At 39.9% G+C, this 23,430-nt stretch overlaps 1 protein-coding gene across 1 annotated transcript in view; it reads right to left on the bottom strand.

Moving 5' to 3' along the window:
- LOC122814305 (nuclear factor 7, brain-like) overlaps nt 1-12,946 on the bottom strand; it is a 530,904-nt gene extending 517,958 nt beyond the window's left edge. Inside the window, exon 1 of the mRNA XM_044086892.1 lies at nt 12,659-12,946. Within this exon, the coding sequence (XP_043942827.1) occupies nt 12,659-12,946 (288 nt within the window). The remainder of the gene's footprint in view (nt 1-12,658) is intronic.
- Between the last annotated feature and the right edge of the window lie 10,484 nt (nt 12,947-23,430).

The following is a 23,430-nucleotide window of genomic DNA, read 5'->3' as shown; positions in this document are numbered from 1 at the left end:
TAGTTCTGAATAATACTGAATACCTACCTCGACCCATGTTAAAACCATTCCTAGATTGTTTTTTTGATGTCGACATTACTATTTTCAAACTTCCGTGTTCGACTATAGTACAGTCGACGTAGTGCCGTTCGACATTTTAATAGTAAACCATGCATATATATATAGTTTCACTTCAAAAGCTCGAGTTACTGAAATCCTGAATTTCAGTAACCCAAGACTATAAAGTCAACCATTCACAAAAACGAAACCCACAATCTCGAATCACACAATCACGAATATACAAACATACACACACCATACACCACATAACACACACACCATTCTAACCACAGCACACAAACCACACAACCCTACATTGCATATAAGCAGGAGGGCAAGCACCCCTGTAACCCCATGTAGGGGGCTGTGCCCCCCACACACCCCCACTTATATATACCAACTCAGTGGTCACACATAACATAAAATAAAAAAAAACTCAACCACGCCATCCTCCACTCGCTCGCACACAAATACACATCTCACACACACACAAACACCAACAAATCCAACACTCACACTCACACTTACACCTCCCCAACTTTACTCAAACATACAAAGCACAAAAACACACACACTCATTCACCTGCAGTCTCAGGCACCACAACACTACAAGTGATGTACCGGAAATGCATAAGCGTGGATTCGAGATATTCAAATTCGCTCTTATGCACTTTTGGCATTCTGGTTTTCGCCTTCATGGTCTCGGGTTACTGAAATTCAGGATTTCAGTAACTTGAGCTTATGAAGTGAAAACGTATTATATCTATCTCTCTCTCTATATATATATATATATATATATATATTATATTATATATATATATATAGATATATATGTGTATATATATATATATATATATATATATATATATATATATATATATATATATATATATTCCCCGCCCCCCAGTTTCTGGTCACAGTGGTCCTCTCCATAAGCAGAGTTGGTAGGTAGTCTACATCTTTTTTCTAAACCTTGATACATATTGCAAAAGGTGGTGCCTGCTGTGCGGAGTCTGCATGTCTTCCCTGTGGTCGTGGGTCATGTGGGTTTCCTCCGGGAGCTTTGGTTTCCTCCCAAATCCCAAAGACATGCTGTAGGTGGATTGGACACTCCAAAATGGCCCTAGGTGTGAGTGTGTGCATGCATGTACCTTCTGTGGAAGGTTGGGTGCCGGGCTGGCACCTCGGCACCGTAAAACTCCACTGCTAATCATGAGCGGATGAGTGATCCACTATGGCGACCCCTAACTGAGAAAAAGCTGAAAGAAGAAGAAAGATACATATTGCATAAGGTACTATCACGAGGATATTTCTTCCAGTTAAGCATGTATTTTTACATTATTTTTTTTTTATTTCTGTAGTTTCCCAGGGCAACCGTTACCCTTTTATTCTTCTTTTTCTAGGATTAGGAGTGATTCTTGTATCTAAGATAGTACATTTTCTGAGTAGTGATAAAACATTGTTATGTCAGACAGCACTATAAGGTGTTCCCTAGTCTATTCTCTCAAGGTGTGAAATGACTGTTGATTACATGTGTTCTGGGACAGAACAGCCACACATGTATAAAGTAGGCTGTGCTTTATCTTTGAATGACCAGAAGGAAAGACATGTACAAAAGTTCCACAGGTAGCTAGTCGGAACTGAAAGGCCTGTGCAATTTTTAAGGATATTACTGAGAATTAATTCAAGGGTAGACTGCTGACCTTTTGTAAAAATTGTCTAGTGAGCATGTTAACAAGATGAATGAAGACGGGATTTAACACGTCTGCTCTAAAGGGGATCTGATGATGTGAGCACTAAAATATCTGTGTTTATAAATAGTCACTGTGAACCCTCTGGAAGCAATATTTCTTATGTTTACAAGGGCAAAATAATTTTTAAAGGACTACCAACATTGTTTTTATTCTTTTATGCTTTGAATATAATGGCAGCTGATGAGAAAATGTTTTGTTTTTTTGCAGAGTGTTGCATCATATTAACATATGAGACTATTATACTTTAGTTAGTAGTTAATATTGTAAAGAATCAGCTGTCTCAGCTGGAGCTGTTTTATAGGCTACACATCTGATACCCCAATTGTATATCTTGATTGAAAAAGACAAATGAATAGATAAATAAACTGAGTTATAACTCTGGAAGATCCTATTTTATTAGCTACATAGTGCCTGTCGTACATAACTCTATCCTTATTTTGTCTGCAAAAAACAATTTACAGGACTTCAAGATTAAATATCTGCTTACTAATTTAAAATGTTCTACTTATGAACTGGGGAGTGCAACTTTTATTTACTTCTGCCATGTTTTCAAGTGGATTGAGGGTGGGGCCAATTCATGCCTACTTCACTGACCATCCATGGCCTTTTATTTCTTAATAAATAAACAGTTACAACATTAATTCCTACCAGTTGACAAACATATAGCTGCTCTAGCCAGCATATTACTCTTAACCATGTTCATTACTCTGCTTTTACAAACCTAACATACTCTTCACTGACCTTCTCACCATCTGACCTAGTACCATCACCATTGTAGGTTGCATAAACTGTTATCAATTAATTTTGGTCAGCCTAAATTACATAAATAGTAACCACACTCCTTGCGGGGATACATATTTTTCCAATTAAATGTGTACTTTGTCAGGTCTACTGTGTTGATTCTATGGACCCCACATTTAACATGATTTCCAAAAGTTTGCTTCTGTCTCTCTTAGGAATCCTGCAGGCAACAGAGAAAATGGAAAACACTGATCCATCAGGTGAAGCCTGTAAGAACTAAAAAGTGGTCAGAATTGCTTTGAACTGTTTAGAGACAAGGCCAGAGAGGCAAGATTACATTGGTTTGGACGTGCTGAGGAGGGATGCTGCGTATATTGGGAAAAGGATGCTAAGAATGGAGCTGCCAGGTAAGAGGAAAAGAGGAAGGCCTAAGATAAGGTTTATGGATGTGGTGAGAGAGGAATGCAGGTGGTTGGTATGACAGAGCAAGATGCAGTGGACAGGAAGAAATGGAAACAGATGACCCGCTGCGGCGACCCCTAACAGGAACAGCCAAAAGAAAAAAAAAAAAGAATTGCTTCTTTCAGTGTAGGCACTATCTTACAACAACTTTGCCTACATAGATTGTAGGACAGTATCATGAGCCAGACATTATTGCTAAAACAAAATTGGGCCCAGAAACCTGCAACAGTATTACAAACTCCAGTGACAGACAGACCCAGCCCTTTCAACATTAAAGACCTGAATGTAGCATTAGAAGGGAGGAAATATTTCTAGTAATCTCCAGACACATCCCAGTTTAAAATGAAGAGTTGCCACTCGTCTGAGCTCTTTGTTATAAACTGATTACTTGAAACAACATAAGGGCAATATAATGCTACCCTACACTACATGATAAATAAAGTTCTGCCAATTAGCAATAAATAAAGTTTACAATACATTTAATATGTATCCAGGTAAAATGCTAGTTGTATGTCTAACAGAATGCGTTGACTCATAAAGCCATTCCTGTTGTTCTTCAACAAGGTATTCAAATGTAACAGCTAGATTTGCTGCCATTCATCATTGTAGAAGCCAACATTGTACATCTCTGACTAGCCTACCATGTTTAGAGTTTTGTAAACAGCTTTTTCTCAAACAAACAAAATTTGTTCACAAATATATCTACTTATCAGAGTGCCCAGCCTTATCTTATATGATCACTTCAAGATAAATTCATGCAGATCCCATTGATATGATAAATAGCATTCAAAAAGCAAGCCCCCCTGCACCCCCACCCCCTGCAACTTACATATACAAACTCTAAGATTGCACTACAGTGCATTCAAAAAACGAGGAACTTTGACAACTCTCAGTATTCTACCTATGATGAAAAAAATCTAGAACAAACCTCCCTGCAAACTAAGGTCTTTCCCAGAGAAACAAGTCTTATGGATTGAGCTAAATACCCATTTTTGCAATCATATTGGAACTTTACTTGGAGAATCATGCAATTCAACATCTGAAACATATATTGTCCAAACCTACCTGACCCAATAAACATTACATATGTTATTTCATCTCATTATATGGCAGTTCTAATTTCGTAATGAAATTTATATTGTTTAAAATTGTAAAGACTGAATTAACCTACAGTGCCATAGGCAATGTTGCTTAATAATCAGAAACTACAAAGTAAAAGAGTATCCTAGTTAAGTTATTCTCTGTATTAGTCTCTTTTTTCTATTATATTTTTGGCTAATTATTATAAAATTAACAATAAATATCTAGTATAAACTATCTATGTTTTCAATGTACTCTTTTGTATTAGTCATACTCCAAATATTATTAGTTTGAACCATGATAAACCATACTTATAGGCACGATGGCATAGCCAGATTATTGAAATGCATGTTTTACCTGAGTGCAGGTTGCTGCATTCATTATTTATATTCACCTAGCTGAAAATTAAATGTTGCATAATGATTGATAAGTACTGAAAGAAAATATTTCTAATACACATTCTAGTGCTTAGAAACATACCTCACAAATTCTTTGCACAAGAATTCTGGACAAGGCCAAAAATAACAGAGATAATGGGCTAAAATCACAGATAGGATTTAAAATATTACTCTTATAAACATAGTTACTTCAATAACATGTTTTGCATTAACATGCAGTTTTGGAAGGATATGAAGTCTGAAACTCAAATTCTATTTAGTCACTGCAACCCTCTGTGATTTGCCAGGAAATTATGAGTTTTATGAGGAACACACCAAAAATGAATAAAAAATCAGGACATTATGAACAATTCTGGACAGTTGATAGGTAGTCACACTACTTATTACAGAGTTGAAGAAATGTTACCATCAAGAAGTGCAGTGCTGTCAGTTATTCATTCTTTCCTTTCATTCATAAAGCTACACTGGCCGCTGCTAACTCATTTATAAGCTTATAATAATATATTCTGTCATTGCTACAACTGCTTTTATAGAAATGCATTTATAGTAACACCTGTGAAGCATGCAGTTTTAATGATACTGCTGTACCAAGCAGCAGTAGTATATGCGTTTAGCGAGGCATATGCCATGTACACTTCAGCGGACACCTTTAAAATATATGTATTTTTCTGCAATGAAATATTTGTTTTAATTGGCATATTCAGTGAGGGTTATGATTAAATGGTATAAATACAGAAACTGCACTGTATTGGCTGGGAGGACTACATTTATGAGCTTGAAGGAGTTACATTCTAAAAGTCAGTATACAATTCTAAAACTCTTGACTGTACTTTGAAAAAATAACATTTATAAAGGTAATTGTGGATTACTGGAGCAGTAAGCAACATTTTTGTAATGATGAAACGCAATAGTTAGAACATCAATGTTTAGAACGTAAGAAAGGCACCTATACCTTGCTAGGTAACTGAAAACACATTTCTAACTGAAAAGTCAGGCTACTAACATCCAGGTATATTTCTCAGGCTCATAAGTTCATAGGTAAGTTGCAGGCCAGCTGTCCTTGCAGCTCATTTCCCTTTTTGTGCTCGAATTAACCTATCCAGTTTGGTTAGAGATTATTCCTACCCATTCCATGGTTGCTAATTATATATTACCACTAATAAGAATAGCTGGAATTAACCACAGATAATTTGAGGGGACCCACGCATGGGATAAAGCATTTAGGAGCTGCATCTGTCCATTAGAAGTACACGGAGCAATCCTGCAGTACATTTTCTGTTTCCCATACATTGATCTATGTTGTGCTTGAATATGGACAGCAATGACCTTTGTTTTATGTGGTTGGGGAAGTCTATTCCAGAGCAGCAGTATCTTCTGTGAGATACACCTCTCCCTCCAAACCTTCCTGTTGATGTTGCAGAAGAGGTTTATACCACTAGACTGAGCATTTCTGATGCCATTTGACTTGCTGGTGTGCTGTAAATCTATCAGTATTGTGTCAGTGGATGCCTTTTAGACATAGGTAATCCCTTAGCAGTCTGTAGGATACCAAGTAGAGTGACAAGGCTATGAGTCAGTTGAATAGGACATGTTGTTTATTGATTGTGGCCTTTTAATAAGGTATTTTTGCAGGGTGCCCAGTTGTTGCATGTGTCTGGACATATACATGCCAAAGGAAGTATTATATTCAATGACTAGCCTAATGAGGGCTGAGTAAATGGGCACAATGGCAACCCTAGATTTAGACCCAATCCCTTTGTTTATAAGCTGCACAATATAGAAAGACTTTCGAACAACAATGGACAGATGTTGATAAAAAGTTAGGTCACTGTCAACATAAATTCCCAAAGCCTGAACAACTGGGTGGTGTGTTGTTAATGTGGTAGTTCCCTGGGATGGATGACTTCCCAAAGGATACAATAATGCATTTTTGGGCATTTAGTTTCAGTCCATTTGAAAGACAAAATACTAAGTAAGATGCGGTTTAAAGTAAACCAACATTGCATTTGGTTCTGCGCAATACTCTAATGTAGTGACACAGAAAAATCATTTTTTTAATTGCTTCAGGTTTTCTTCACAGAAGATCTATAAGTACATCAAAGAATTAAGGAAAGAGTCTGCCCTTTTCTGTAAAGTATGTTCTGTGACCAGCATGTTATCAAGGGTCCTGAGATCCTCAGTGATTCTTTTGGACCTTTACAGAGGATTTTGTAGCTGTCAACACACATTTGTTTTTTTTTTTCTCCTGCACATCAGCATTATCACTTGGTATGTTGCTAGCAAAAGCAGTTAAACCAGCATTAACTTCCAGATGAACTGCAGGTCTTTGGCTACAGTTTGGTCCACACTTTTACAAATATTGAAGGCTTAACTTTTAACCATAATGCTAGCCCTTCTACCCCTGACCCAACTGTAGCACTACATCTTACTTTAGAAAAAAAACTTTCTTTAACACTACCCCCAGGATTCATTAAACTTCGTATAGGCTCTATGCAGAGCCTACATGAAATGTACCTGTGACCATGACCATGGTCATCTTGCAGCAATTCACAATGCAGTTTAATAAGGTGCATCTCACCTTAGTTAGGTTTCACATCTTACAACAGTGTTGCTGACCGCAAACTCTTGTAAGCCAACATGGATATCAAGACCGTGTAAAGGATAGCACATAAAGTCCACAGATTTCTGCAGAATGCCACAATGATCATCAGGGCTGTACACATCATAGCTCTCACCCTCTTAGTGCAAGAAATCTGGACAAAGCCTGACATAATGGGGGGAACAATGTCACAAAAATAGGAACAGCTTTTAAATATTGTTCTTATAAAAGCTGCTAGAGTAATAGGTTTTGTGTTACCAAGCATTTTCTAAAGATTTGAAGTCTGAAACTCAATTGTATGTCATCATTTAGTGACTTCAATCCTCAGATCATCCCAGTGATTTGCCAGAAAAAGACACAAATTTGATAAGGAATAGACCAAAAATAAAAGGCAAAAATCTGGACATTCTGCAAAAATCTGGATAGCTGAGAGGCATGTTTGTAAAATGCAGTTTTGTTGCCCCACCTCCAAATGAACAGTACACATCAGATGTAATGCACACCATACCTCTCAACCTTTTAGGGCATGACATCTGGACAAAACCATAAATAATGGGGGAGAAAGGGCCAGAAGTAGGGACACTTTTTAAATATTACTCTTACAAACTTAGGAAATGGATAGAACAACAGATTTGCCAAATGCAGTTTTCATGTCCCGCCCCTAAATGAACATTCTCCATCAGAAGTAATGCAGACCATACCTCTCAACCTCTTAGGACAAGACATATGGTTAAAGCTATAAATAATTGGGGGAAAGGGCCAGAAATAGGGTCACTTTTTAAAATATTGCCCTTACAAACTTAGAAATTTGATAGAACAACAGGTTTGCCAATGCAAATTTGCTGCCCTGCCTGCAGATGAACAGTACACATCGGCAGGAATACAAACCATACCTCTCAACCTCTTAGGGCAAGACATCTAGACAAAGCCGTAAATAATAAGGGGGAGGCAAAAATAGGGACACCTTTTAAATATTGCTCTTACAAAGTTAGAAAACTGATATAACAGGTTTGCCAAATGCAAGTTTGCTGCTCCAACTCCAAATGAATAGTACACATCGAAAGTAATGCAGACCATACCTCTCAAACTCTTAGGGCAAAACATCTGGACAAAGCATGACATAATAGGGAGACAATGGCATAAAAATAGGGATGGCTTTTAAATATTGTTCTGTTAAACATACAAATGTGCTAGAATAACAGCGTTTGTGTTAAAATACATTTTCTAAAGGATTTGAAGTGTGAAACACAAATGTATGTAATTATTTAGTGAGTCCAGTCCTGAGATGATCCCAGTGATATGGCAAAAACCCACAAATATTATAAGGAACAGACCACACATGATAGTCCCAGCGTAACCCACTACACATAAAAACAAATGTGTCAGTGTCTCATCCATTAAGCCCTTAAGGCAAAACACCTCAAAACCAATGTCTTGGTTATAAGCAAATCCATAGTGAGACACACAGTACAGTCCTCCTCACCAGACTGTACAAGGAGAAAGTCACAGTCAGCTGCCTGTCAGGTACCAGGATCTGCAAAGTCATGCATGCACTCAAACCTCTCAACAACAACCACAGTTACACCTCTGTCATACTCCATGGTAGAGTAAATCACTTGAAACGCATCTTACTGGACTATATGAAGAGAGATATAACTTACCTCTCAGATTATGTGTCCCAGACAGGTATGTCCATAGCCCTGAGCAGCATTCTACCTTCACCCAGGATGATGCCTCAATACAAACCAAAGAATTATCAACTTCAACAATTGGCTTAGCTACTAGTGTCACTCCAGGGGGATCCAGTAGTTGTCAGGCTGTGATAATAAGGTCAACAGACCATGCTGCTTTGCCAGGGATGGTTTTCATTTGTCACCTCTTACCTTTTGGTTACTGGCCAAGGTACTTACCTCCCCATAGTGACTTTTTAGGTAATGTCATAAGAACAAACTTCCTGATGTAAAAATATCCTCAAAAGACAAACTCATGGTTATGCTGCTTAATGCTAGGAGTCTAAATCACAAACTACACTCAATGGAGGCACTTCTTACTTGGGATGATGTGGATATTTGTGCAGTCATAGAGACATGCTTTAAGGCTACAGATAGTACTCCAGTCATGAAAAGCTATGATGCCTTCCACACGTTCAGGCTGCAAAATAAACATGAAAGAACCAAAGGAGGAGGTGCATCCATCTTCATAAAAGACAAGTACATCTCAAGACTGGTGCAGCCGTACCACTCCCTAGAGTTACTACAAGTCCAGGTAACTGTAGAGAAACCCCCCTCCACATCATTGTTAGCTACAGGTTTACCAACATGAACCATGAAAACAAATAGTGCCTTTCTGGACCTTCTTGAGTCACTCATAACATAGCCCACAGCCAAACACCCTAGGAATGGGTAACTTTAACTATCTTTCCATCAACTGGGATACATATATGAGCTCAAAAACACTTGCCCTAAGGTTCCTGCACTGTGTAAACATGAATGTTCTAGAACAATTAGTCTGCACCCCCACAAGGGTCTTGAATGTCCTTGACCTACTGCCCACCAACATGGGAGATTGCTGCACCACTCCATATGTCAGACCCTCCCAGGTAAGGTCTGACCATAAATCAGTCATGTTCAGTATAACAGTTTAACAATTGTATCTTATCCCCCCCTCAGGATCCGAAAGGTGGAAAAATTGATGCAAAGCAAACTGTAGCCTCCTAAGTGATGGCATATATAGTTTCAAACCTACTGCCACCACTGACAGTAAATACTCCTATATGGAGGTGTATGCATATGCCCTGTATAAAGACCTTTACAAGTGTATAGACTTAGCTGTACCAAAACAGATCAAAACTTGCTCACAAAAAAGCCTCCCTGGTGGGCATCTAGCATAAATAGATTATAAATAGATTATATAACAAGAGAAAGAAAGTGATGTCCAGAAATAATGCACTATTATCCTTTTTGGCAAATGAGATGTCCATGAAAATTACACTATCAATAATAACCCCCTATGTTCTAACCCAATGGTGAGAGATTTGTGAATGCAGTTTGATGGCAACTTCACCTTTGATCCTCATGTATTCACAGTGGTAACGAAGCTCTTTACATTGCACACCTCATAAGTGAGGGCATAGTCCAAGGCTAAGGATGTTATCAATCCACTGTAATTGTTCCTCATCAGACCATTAAGATTACAATGCTCCCTCTTGCATGTATATCACCAGACACCACATTAGCTGGAGATACCTCAGAGTTTTTTCAGTAAGAAAATCCAGGGACTTCCAACACATCACCTACATGGACAGACTGAAGGCCCTGTCACTGTACCACTGTATCATATAGACTGCTGAGAGGTGACTTGTGCCTGGCCTACAGAGCAGTCTTGAACCCTGCCTTAATGGAAATGCTTCACTTCTGCAAATCACATGGGACAAGAATCACTCTCTGTAGGGACCTTAACCTAGCCTGCAACATCAACAGGACATGCTGGAGAGACAGATTTGCCTACCAGAAATTGTGACTCCTACGAAACAAACTCAACATTCATATGAACCTGAGCTCCTCACTGACCCTATTTAAGTGTAACTGGGACCATTGGATGGGAAAGCGTAGATTTACCCCAGGGTTTTCACCTATGTCACTCATAGACAGGGTCAGCCAGTGCTGATCATGGATTCACAAATATGGACTACATATCTTAGTCTATAAAGAAACAATGGTACAACTTGGGTTGGCTTGACAAGGCCCTAGGACCATTAGCATAGTAACATCCTATGAACGTATGACCCTAGGACCATTATGGTAGTAGCTTCATATGAATCTATGAAGCTATAAACATATGCAGGCCTGTCAACATCTTGTCACACACATGGGCTGCTGATGTCTTGTACTGTAAGTTCAGTGTAGTCTTACAAAAGTAAGACTTGTGTTGTGGCACTTGCATTACATACTGTGTTCTGTAGTTTGTGTACTTCGGTAGGGGTTCTAGTCTCACTGCAGTCAACTGTGTGTGCTTTCTTGACATTACAAACTGCCATTTACGCAACATGTGGGACACTGTTATTACCATATTCTCAATCATCAGCTATATCAGATGTCTGGACATGTGGTCATTCTACCAGGGCATGGTCAGACACTGGCCTGGAGGTCAGGCAGATGTCACCTCATCCTATAGCAGATAGATGACAGCAACATGGCTTTTAATCTATCTACATACATCATGCCATGGTTTGTAGGCCCTGTGTTATCTTTCTGAGAAAGCCCTATTGGTCTCTCCAACTGCTGAATGTCTCTGTAGAAGTACACGCAGAAGAAAGTACTATGCTGTATTACTGTTCTGATGAGGTTTAACTACATAAATGTCATACAATCCTAAGATATGAATATGATGGTCAACCTTATGATGTGCATAACATGTTTGTTCTGTAAGATCATTAAAGAGTGAAGTTAGAAAGCAATGATACACATTGCAATTCCTGACATCAACACCCTTACAAGAGCATTCACTATAGCATTGTTAAATTTGGATGCTATCAACTGTCTAACTTTCAAAGACCAATATAAGTCAAAGGTACAATGACCAGTTCAACAACACAAATGCAGATATACTAAGCACTAAGTTAGCTATGTACTCTGAACTTCAGACACAGCTTTTGTATCCCTGAATCCAAAAAATAGAAAACAAGGATATGACACAGTTATCATCACTTACACAGGGTGCTGTGGGAGGGGGGCAGGAAGCCTAGGCTGACACAGAAGATCGATGAGTGTGTGTGAGTAGGAAGGAGAAGAAGACAGACATTGGAATAAACAACAAATTGCCAGTGAGACAAACTGAGTGACAATTGTGTGTGTGTATGTAGAGGTCATTCAGGTGAAATTGGTGTATTAGTGTCTGCACAAACACAGCCAAGCTCTGTGCTACCTCTATATCTTGGTCTGTTGGAGAGGTGTGAGACGTGCACGGTAGAGGTGGCAGCTCATCGTTGTCATTCCTGACCATGAGAACTTGCTCTGGCAGGAGTGGCACTGGCATGTCCACTCCCATGGTTAGGTACAGTCCTGCTACCAAAATGTGACTGATGTCTGCTGGATGACCTCACTACACGGGGATGCACAGCACCATGACCCCATGGCCTGCCATGCCTGGATATGGACAGCAGACTCACTGACTGAGCAGTGGAACTACAGTCACTATGGCAGCATGATCAGTCATTGCCACATTGGCTGACAGCAGATGATGTGGCTGATCTACACCCATAGAATGGCTTTGCCCTCCCAGCAGATGATCCATTAGAGACACTGCTCATTGCATGACAAACACCCCACAGTCCATCACAAACACCCCTCAGTCCATGTCATTCATCCAAGCCAGTGAATCGGCAACATGGTGGAGGCAGTTGTGCATGTCAGACTGTGCCACATCCACAACCTTGAGCATTTGTCTGGAGCACCTATAGGAACATGCTTGTGCCTCCATGATGGCCCTAAACATATGTTGATGGCATGGGAGATGACACCTGCACCTGGTGAAGAAGGGATAGCAGGCCCCCTCCAAGCACCCCTATTAACCCTCCTGTGTGGCACCTTGCCCACACTTTGGCTATGAACAGATTCAATAGGCACTGAAGCCACACTTCCCTGATCAATGTCCATGCCCAACACCGGTCCAACATCTGTGGGCTCAGTGGAGTAGATAGGAGTTGGCCTACTGGCTTTGTCTGATGGAAATGCAGGGGATGGCTGTATGTCAACCTTTGTGTCATATTCAACCTGTGCACCCCCTGACTGTGCCTCAGTCTGGCCCCCATCATCATCATAGTCTGGGGATCCACTGACATCAGGTGGCACAGGGCCCACACTCCCCCCTCTCATAATTACTTGATAAAAAGCATGAAACACAGGAATACGTTAATATCTGCACTACTATAGTGTAATATATGCTAACAAACTAACAGTGCTGCTGCTATTACAGACAGTACAGCAATACACACAACATGTTACAATATTTCTTTAAATTGCTGAGCACTGCTGACATAAGAAATACTTGGCTTACCATCTGCAGAAGATGTACTGCGCTGTACTCCAGATGGTCCAGGAAGAAGTTAAGCAAGAAGTAAGGGCAACATCATCACAATTAACAGTAACATGGGGGTAATACATTTACCCCTGTATATGTGCATTCACAGTACTTTGAACAAGAATGTGGTGACAACTTCAAATTAAGCTTATAACTGTAGCAATCCTCAATCCATCCCCAAAACAAGACATGTTGATATATAATTAAGTTATTAATTTCAATTTTTTTCCTATACAACAGTATTCAATGGATGAGATATCAAAGCTACATGGAAGCTCCTTCTGGGATGTGCTTGCTGTTTCGGAAGGTGTTGCACCCATGTCCAAGAAATGCTGTACATCACTCTCCTGGGAGCTGTTTGGATCTCTCAGATTGGCCAGGAACTCTTCATTGGGGGTTAGTGGTGTTTCCCTAGCAGGTCCTCCCCCAGAAACCATTTGGTTAATGACCACTTCAGCTGCTCACCTCCTTGCAGATATTAGCACGTCAGTGGCCCCTTGGTGCACCTGTTCATATGTTCTGCCATGGTTACCCATGGTACTGACATCGTGAACAATCTACTGTCATATTCGCATCCTACGGGCCATATCTCCCCATCCCCTTTCCAGAAGAAAAGCACCATGTTGCAGAAACCCATCGACTACGGCTTGTTTTTCATCCTCAGTGAAGGTGGGTCTCCATGGATTGACACACGAGTGACATACGTGTAGGTATCCTAAAAGACAACAGAAGTGTAATACACAAGTATCACATGACTACAAAATAACTGTTTCCAGGTGAAGCAGAAAAGGTAACCAGTCAGTATCACCTACTGGAGAAACATAAAACAGTCTAGAGATGTAAAACAGTAACAACAGGCAGGATGCAAAACAAGGAGAGTAACAAGAGCAACACATCCTTGTTTGTGCCATAACAGTGAGTCAACTTTGCCCCCCCCCCCGAAAGTATAGTCCATTCTTGATTGTGCCATAACAGTAACTCATCCTTGGTCCCCCCACCCACAAAAAAGCAGGCAAATCACCTATTTTGCTAACAAAACCTCTTTGAAATGCTAAAAGTGTTTTTAAAGTACCTGTCCCTGACACATTTGTGCATATTTATCACACAGTATTCCATTTGCATGTATAGCTAATCATGCGTACCTTTTCAATGGCTTGACAAAAAGCCCATGCCATCAGTACAATTCTAAATGATGCATGCAGATAAAAGGGTAAAAGCCTTTGCTTCACACTGTTCTTAAATACATTCCAGCATATGCAGTATGTAGGTGACAAAATGGGAGTACAGCTGCTGAAGTTCAGGACTCCTCTGAACAGATATAGCCTGAAGAAAAATCATTGTTTTGCAGTCTTCCAAACATATACAACTCTCCTCAGCATCACTTTGGCTAGATACATACTTGCCTTTTTATAATGTTGTAGATTATTAATGGATTGCATATGTCTTTGTGTTTCATAAATACAAATGACAGCATAAACAGCTGAATTGCATGCTAATTAACCAATCCAACAACATGGAGCTATTCAACAAGCTATAAAGCATCCATGTAGCCTCCATTCTGTTTTTTCCTTGAATACTTCAATTCCATTGGAGTAGACAGAAGGAAATTTTAAAGGGACACAATGCTAGAGGATTCTGCAGCTTTGCTCCTGTATGTATGCTGCTGGTGCTGGTGACAACAGACCTAGGCCAAGAAGGAGAAGAATGTTTAGGCCCAGAGTAACTTTTCAGATGCTACATTACCTGGAGATTGCAGAGTACTACAGGGTGGAGAGGGACACATCACAACAACTCTGTGAACTGTGCCACCCTCAACTCAGAACCAGAGCCAACCAAGGGGAACCCATCCCAATGGAAACTAACATATGTGTATCCCTTAGAATATTAGCTATAGCTACCTTTCAAAGATCAACTGGGGACATGATGGGTATGTCACAGGCATCAGCATCCAGGGACCTCCACCAATTCCTGGATGCTATGTTCATACATTCCAGTGAGCACATATGCACATATGTTTTCCCCATAGTTCTGAGGACAGGGTCAGCAATATGCAACAGTTCTCCTGGGTAGCACACTACCCTGAAGTACTTGGTGCCATAGATTATACTCATGTACACATTAAGGCACCATCTGGTTGAGCAGGATAGAACCTACATGAACCAAAAGGGATACCACTCCATCAACTGCCATGTTGTGTGTAATGCCCAGGAAATTATCTTGAATTTGTGTGCTGGAAACCCTGGCAGTTATCATGACTCCCATATCTGGCACACATCACAGCTGTACAAGGCATTTGCTAGGGGGGATATCCCACAGGGCCATTTAGTGGGGGATGCTGGCTATGCACTGGAACCATGGCTGATGACACCCATTAGAAGTGCACATACACCCATGGAAGAATGCTATAATGAGACACACGCACACATCAAAAACATCACAGAGCATGTGTTTGGGCTGCTAAAGTTATGGTTCTGGTGCCTAGATACATCTGGTGGAGCCCTGCAGCATAATCCACATACATGTACACAAATATTCACAGTATGTACTATGCTACACAATCTGATCTTTTGGAAACAGCTGCAGCAGAATCAGCAAGGGGAAGGGCCATGCATCCCCCACCAACGCCTAGACCACCACAACCACAGTAGGACTCAGAGGGGAAACACCAGCTGCTGTGGTTGTAGGCAGAAGTAGGCATGCTCAGTATGCCCTTGGTTTGGCTAAGGAAAAATGCATAGCACATTCGTGACCAGGGCCCTAATACCTTTCTCCTATGTCACAGATTGCATATAGTTAAATTGATGCCAAGCAGCTCACACGACCTTTACCTCCCTATGTCACAAAATTGGCTCACGGACAGAACCCACATGGTGAGAGTTGCGGGAGCTAGGTCTGACTCTAAACCAGTTACAAGCGGCGTTCCCCAGGGCTCAGTCCTAGGACCCCTCCTGTTTGGCATATACTTCTCAGAGGTACAGACATGCACAGGGGGACTATGGCTGACCAAGTTCACAGACGACTGCAAACTAGGGGCTATAACTGACTCACCAGCTGACACAGACATCCTCCAAAAGGGTCTCACTGAGCTGGATATCTAGTGTCAAAATCAAGGCCTCAAGCTAAATGCCAAGAAGTGCATAGTTATTCCCTTTGGAAATAACAAAGTACCCACAAACTACCACATAGGTGGTAGTACCCTAAATACAGAAAATGTAATAAGTGATCTGGGGACCCAAGTAGACAGTAATCTCTCCTTTGATAATCACATTGCCAAAGTGGTTAGAAAATCCAAATCAAAAGAGGTCATTGTGCCCCTCTACTCATCACTCATCAGACCCATCATAGAGTACAATGCCCCACAATCAGCCCTGAAATGAAACTGTGTTAACTACCGCATTTGCAAGGTAAGTCCTGAACCTACAGTGTATTCTTTAATAATATTATGGACAACCTTGTATCTCATCACTTGTTACAGTAAGCAAGTAAAAGGTGGGGATTTCTACAAACATTAATGTAACATGTGACAGCAGAGACTTACTTGACTTATATGTGCCCATTACTAAGTAGTAGGCCTCAGGCATCAAAGTATCACACAGTCATACCTCTCAAAAGTACTGATGATCACTGCATGCCTTCGGTTTAACACCATATATTTGTACTGGAAAATCATTGAAGAGAGACGTTAGAAAGTAATAATACGCATTGCAGTTTCTGACTTCACAGCCCTCACAAGATCAAATGACAGGCAGGATGCAAAACAAACAGAGTAACAATAACAACATATCCTTACTTATGGCATAACTGTACCCCCCCCCCCAGAAAAAAAGTACAGGCTATGCTTGTCTGTGCCATCCAACCTGCCTTTCAGGGTTTGCAAATGCATATCATATTATTGCCAGTTAATATTTTTACACATTTTACGGGTAATGATATAGCCTGGTTTACAGACTACATATCTCAGAGTATTGGTCAGATAACTGATGAATGACCAGGAAGCACAGATGGGTAAGACAAAGCTGTATATTTGCAAGCAATAATCATAACAAGTTGTTTGATCGCTTACTGCACTACATCCAAATATAATAATAAATAGGTTCATGGAGTTAAGCTTAGGCAATTAGCCCATGTTGGAATTCAAACCCTGCATCTTGTGTCTGTAAGGCAAATATCTTAACTATTATGACTACCTCACAATGGTGGTTTATGGTTTGATATCAGTGAACATTCTGTTACAGCTGGTTGTGTGATGAATGACTTCAGTTCTTTGCTGCAAAGTTATTTGTGTGGCAAAGAGAGATAAGGCACCCATCCTGTTTTCTGAAGACATATTGGAGTGAGAGTTGAAATCCAGATCTATGTAGACATATCACATGGTACTAATATTTTCGACTGTGTATGTCACAGATTGCTTTACCTCATTTCAACTATTTCTCCCTTTATAATTTTTTTCTTTTCTTTTCTTTTATGCTGAAATATAGTAAAAACATGACAGAAAAAAACAAATGAAGAGGAGGTTGGATATTAATGAAACAGAACCTGTGAATTGTGAACTGCTTACTTGCATTTCCAACCCTGACAGATGTACATGTAACACTTTGTATGTGTAACCTGACACACCTACCTGATGATGTAAGCAATCAGTTTCCATCCCATAAACACAAACACTCAGGGAGTACCTACACGATGTGAACATTCCTACGCAGATCCAATGTTTTGGGATTCAGCAGTTTTAATGAGTTCAGACGTCATTTGCATCTTCATCATGCTGACAGCTCTGAATCTACATGAAAAGGCAACCGTGTAGCTAGGGTAACTGAAGGTGAGCCGAATGTTGAACACAGAATGGAGGGTATTACATTTGTTTCTGTTTTGAGCCTTTGCTATAGCATACCTCTCCAGTGTACAGATTTTTGCAAAATGTCCAGTTTTTGCCTCATATTTTTAATTTGTTCCTCATAAAAATGTCATTTTGGACAGATCACTGGGTTGATCTAAGGATTAAAGTCCCTAAATAATGACATGGCATGGCATTTGAGTTTCAGACTTCATAACCTTCAGAAAATGCATTCTAACAGAAATCTTCTTATTCTAGCAAATTTCTGTTAATAAGAGCAATATTTGAAGTGTGTCCAGAGTTCTTGTGCTAAGAGGCTGAGAGGAAAGAGAAGCTGTTAAACTGCTGCTGCTGCAAACTTCTTATTTTATCAATTTTCTAAGTTTGTAAGAGCAATATTTAAAAAGTGTCTCTATTTCTCACTCTCCCCCACTATTTATGGCTTTGTCTAGATATCTTGTTCTAAGAGGTTGAGAGGTATGCCCTGTAGACTAGTTCCATGTATACCTCTCAACTATCCAGATTTTCGCAGAATGTCTAGATTTTTTCTTCATATTTTGGTCTGTTTCTCATAAAATTTGTGATTTTCTGGCAAATCACTGGGATAATCTGAGGATTGAAGTCATTAAATAATGACATACATTTGAGTTAATGACTTCAAATCCCTCAGAAAATGCATGTTACCACAAACCCCTGTTCTAGCAACTTTCTAAGTTTATATGAACTATATTGAAAAATGTATCCCTATTTGTTGGCCTTTTCCCTCATTTTGTCAGGCTTTGTCCAGATTTTTTGCACTAAGAGGTTAAGAGGCATAGCTCCATGGCTGTATTCAAAAAATGTTCAAATACAGATGGAACACCAGCACTGAGTCTACATAGATGCTTCCTACCGTGTTAAATACTCCAGCATGTTTCCCAGCTTCATTTGCATGCTATTTGGCTGTTTAAATGAGTGCATGCAAAGTGTTTTTCTACTTTTATTTTAATGGTGTGCATGCAAAGTGTTTCCACACATACTTTACAAGAGTATTTTCATAAATGAACCCTCAAGATCAACCATAATGATTTTTGTCTGACTATGTGTGATACTGAAAGTACATATGTTGTCAACTGTTCTATACAATGTATCTTTTATACTTCTATATCTGTACTGTAATTGTATTTTGGAGCTTTTCTTCCCAGGTCTCCACTGAATACTGGTCATCTGGACCCAGTGTACTTCCCCAGTAATCAAACTGGAAATAAATAAATAAATAAATAAAATTATGCAGTCAGTTAGCATGCTATGATGCTTAACTGGTGTCAGGAGGGTGCCTCAACACAGTGCTTACTGAATTCAAATGTTCCCGTGGCCATGTGGGCATTGCCCCTACTACTATTCAGATAAATTAGGTTTGAATGTTCTGATAGGGGTTTGCTTTACAAATCACAAAAGGAAATTATTTTCCTTTTGAAATATTTTGTACTATCAGTGTTTTGAGTGTTCCATAATTTGTTCAGAATGTTTTTGGCAGTCTTATTTGCTTCAATATTTTGACATTTCAAACAATCACATTATAATAATTTAAAGACATGAAGATAGAGAGGACTCCAGGAAAGTTTGCAGCATTGAATTTGTAATATGATGAAATGGCTGTAATTCCTGAAGAACAGGGAGTGTGAGGGAATTATGGGAGCAAAAAGTTTAAGTGGAGAATTAGGTAGGTCTGGGTGTGTTAGTGACTGTGTACCACTAATCTGACTTGTTCAAGCTGGAGTGGTAAAAAACTCGATACAACAACAATGAGCCAAGAGTGCCTTAGTCCTCTGTGACAGTGGTACACCACTAAAGATTAAAATCTTCAAGTAAAATTATATTTCTCCCTTGGAAATGTTCACAGATTGATTTTATTAGTCTGTTAACTGCATGAGGAGTGGAAGGAAGGAATACACAGAATTTTAATAATAAGATTTAAACAACCTCCAATGAGGCAAGAGCAGACAAACCAATTAGGATCCGAGTTATTTGTGTTACTGGAATGGCATATGGGTTTGGCATTGATATGCCTGGATGGATTCCCTTCACAACAAGCTTGAAGTTTCAAAACTTTGACCTGAAAATGGTTGAGACCATAAGATCAAAGTTTTGAAACTTCTAAAGTTTTGAATGGAGATCACCTTACAGCACAGAATGGGAAATCTACCATTTACCTCACTGTAGTGCGATCTCGGAGTTGGTATATTTATAGCAGGGGATGTTGGGGTTTCCCCTGCAAAAATGTAAAAAAAAAAATGCTGTTTTCATTTTTTTATTGCAATTTCGAAATTTCAAAACTTCAATCTTATGGTCTCGACCATTTGCAGTTCAAAGGTTTGAAACTTCGAGTTTGTGAAGTAGATCTACCTGGATATATGTATTAGAACATTTCCATCAGTTACTGGAACAGACTTAAAGCTACATAAAGATGGGAAAAGGGCTTGCATAAAGAAGCAATTATATGCGGAGTGCATCAAGTAGTTTAAGCCATAATTCTAATATGATATTAACAAACTGAGTGATGAACTTTAACTTGCATTACAGTTGATGAAACATATTCTAAGTACTTTTAGTGTTACAGTAAGAAATGAGCATGTCTATATGTTTATCTGGAGAGTATGGGAGGCAGGTTAAGTTCTTTGTCTCCTGGAAGTATATATAATGTAAAGAAGAACCTGAATTATTTAGAATGATGACCTTGATGATGGTGGCATACTACAAACAATGTTACTTCAAATTTGGAGAAATGTAACTAAAGTAGTGGCAAGATTATTACATTTTGGCCACAAAGTAAGAATTCATGTTATATTATTAAGAAAATACTGTATAATGAATAAATTGGTATGTAGGAAATGTACAGTGGGATTTAGACTCATGTCAGCTACTCTTATACAGTGCAAAATGGCATGAAGTGGCTAGTATGACATAGGCCAGAGATAACCAGATAGCATTAGGGCTAGCACATCACCAACATACTGAGGAAAGGACTGCACAGTAAAACGTAGCTGCTGTGTTAGAGTGAATAGCAGCACTGTCAGGTGCAGTAGATGTGCAACAGTAAGGATGAATGTGTGAAAAACATGATGGACGTCACTGCCAAGGCAGGCTAACGCTGCACAGTTCATGCACACTCGGACACTTAATGAAGAATAATTATGTGTGCGGTAGGCAGCCCCATTTTTAATATATTAAGAAGAAGTGTTAATGAGATCAGTAGAGAAGAATGGCAGGGGAAGGGAGATATGGAGAAAGAAAGCTTGCAGGGCAGACAAAGAAAAACATAAACTGCAGTCACAGGCAGACAGGGCTGGCATACACACAAAGGTAGAAACAATGGTGGATGGCCTCAAACTGACAGCTGCTGATAGGGAGTGTTAGACAATAAGTATGTGGATTGACATAGTTAGGACAGGAACACAGCAAAGGCTATGGATAGATGTGAAGCCACCCCAGAGCAGAACACTCAGGTGTTTGATAGCCACAGCCCGCTAGGTGAAAAATGAACAAGCCATGCCAGAAGGCACTCTGTGATGCTGAAGTTGGCATTTCAGTTGATGAAGTACTTCAACTCACATCAGCTTTCGCAATCCCAGGAAATTATCAGAGACCCCACCGGCCCACTGTCAGAATAGAAGCCTATTTACCTTGCTAAGAAGTTGACACAGATACTATCCTGCAAATCCATCTCATCTACAACAGGGTAACATTTGGCCACCTACTGAGAGGAACATGTAGTGACCATTTGTGACCCAGTGCCAGAGACATTAGCTAACTCATGTTGAGGTGACCACCACCACACACAATTCAACCACAACTAGACCTGCAGAAGGATGAGAAAAAGGGAACACATTCACATGCGGTACTCATGCAATTTCAGTTTCACAGTGGAGTGCCACACATGAAATATGCACCCTGCTATTGGGACAGTTATTCTTCCTTCCCACAGCATCATACCATGCGTATCTCTCACTTCTTGGTTAATTTAAAGAATGTTTGCACACATCAGTACAAGGTTACACCAAGTAATACAATAAGAGGAAGGAAATTTGCTTAAAATACATTTGTCCTTCTCTCCTACTAATCTCTACCTCCCACTACTCAGACAGGATAGGATGACAACAAAGCACATCTCTGCACCGATGCTGTGGCATTACTCAACATCCATAAAACTTTGTGCCAATCATTTACCTTGCAAAAGGGACTACCATACTGCCACAATAGATGCTCGGAGATGCCCTTGTCTAGGAAGAACAAGAATATGCTACTCTCCCCGGAATACTCTGCAGGAGCCCTGAACTACACAGTACACAGGAAAACCAAAACTACTATACTAGCTCATTTGAGGAGCAAAATCATAGCCCACTGTGCAGTGATAAACATTCTGACATCAGGTGGCATGCAATGTAGTACTACAATGGAGCACTACCAAACTATCACAGGGTGCTGCCATGGTTCTATGGGCCCATACAGGTTGTATGGCATATTGGTCACATGCTCTTACTAGCATGCTCTAAAGTGTGGGTGTCATTTTACATGAAAATGCTGACTGACAAAACCGTGGAATGCAGGACTTTACATATTAATTCTCTCAGAAGTGCATATGAAAATACTGAAGGCAGAAACCCACCTGGCAATGTACCAAAGGACTGTAATTTACTCTTGTGGTTCTATGATAATGGGAATAAAGGCTAGGAATGGGTGCAGGGATCCCATGCCCTTTGCAGAAAATTGCACAGTAATTCAGGGGCCTGTTAACTGCTGCATAATGTGGAGAAGAGAGGCAGTGTCCATAGGTATATGACTTCCATAGATTGCCTGTCACACTTGTTCAATGACATGAGTACCCACATGTGTACAGGGCTTGCTATGGGTCCCTAGAAGAAATAACAGCTGGAAAATTTACCAGACGGGAAATAGAGGAGTTACTTCAGGCCTTTACACACAAAGAATATGTTACATAAAAGATGAATTGGGACCATGTGTCACAGTGAGTGGTGCAGTTCATGAATGCTGTGAACTGCTATAATAGTTCTATACAACAGATGTGAAGAAAGGTAACTTGTGTGATACTCTGTGTAACAGAGAGGCACAAGACATTTCCAAGGACACTTGTACAAGGGATGGATCACCAACACAGAAAAAGCTAATAGAAATTGAAGAAATACTTCTGTTCTTGCCTGGGGAGGGAAAGCAGATCCTCATCCCCAGGAGTGGCTTGGATGTGGCAGCTGGGTTAGCAATGATCACATGATTATCAGTATGAACAAGGTTAGTAGTATCTAGCACAAGTCCATATGGAACAGTACAGTGCATGTGTGAGGAGTCTGATTCACTAAGGAGAGTCTGCATATCTTTCATTTCAGGTACTTCTGGGCTGCTGTTGCAACAACCCACATGCCGTATGCTATTCACAGGTACTGCTGTCAA

The sequence above is a fragment of the Protopterus annectens genome, chromosome 10.part0 (assembly GCF_019279795.1).
Source record: "Protopterus annectens isolate FY-2018-M chromosome 10.part0, PAN1.0, whole genome shotgun sequence".
In the NCBI taxonomy this organism is placed as follows: domain Eukaryota; kingdom Metazoa; phylum Chordata; order Ceratodontiformes; family Protopteridae; genus Protopterus; species Protopterus annectens.
Note: the sequence above shows the minus strand (reverse complement) of the source record. Positions and strands in the feature narration are given on the sequence as shown.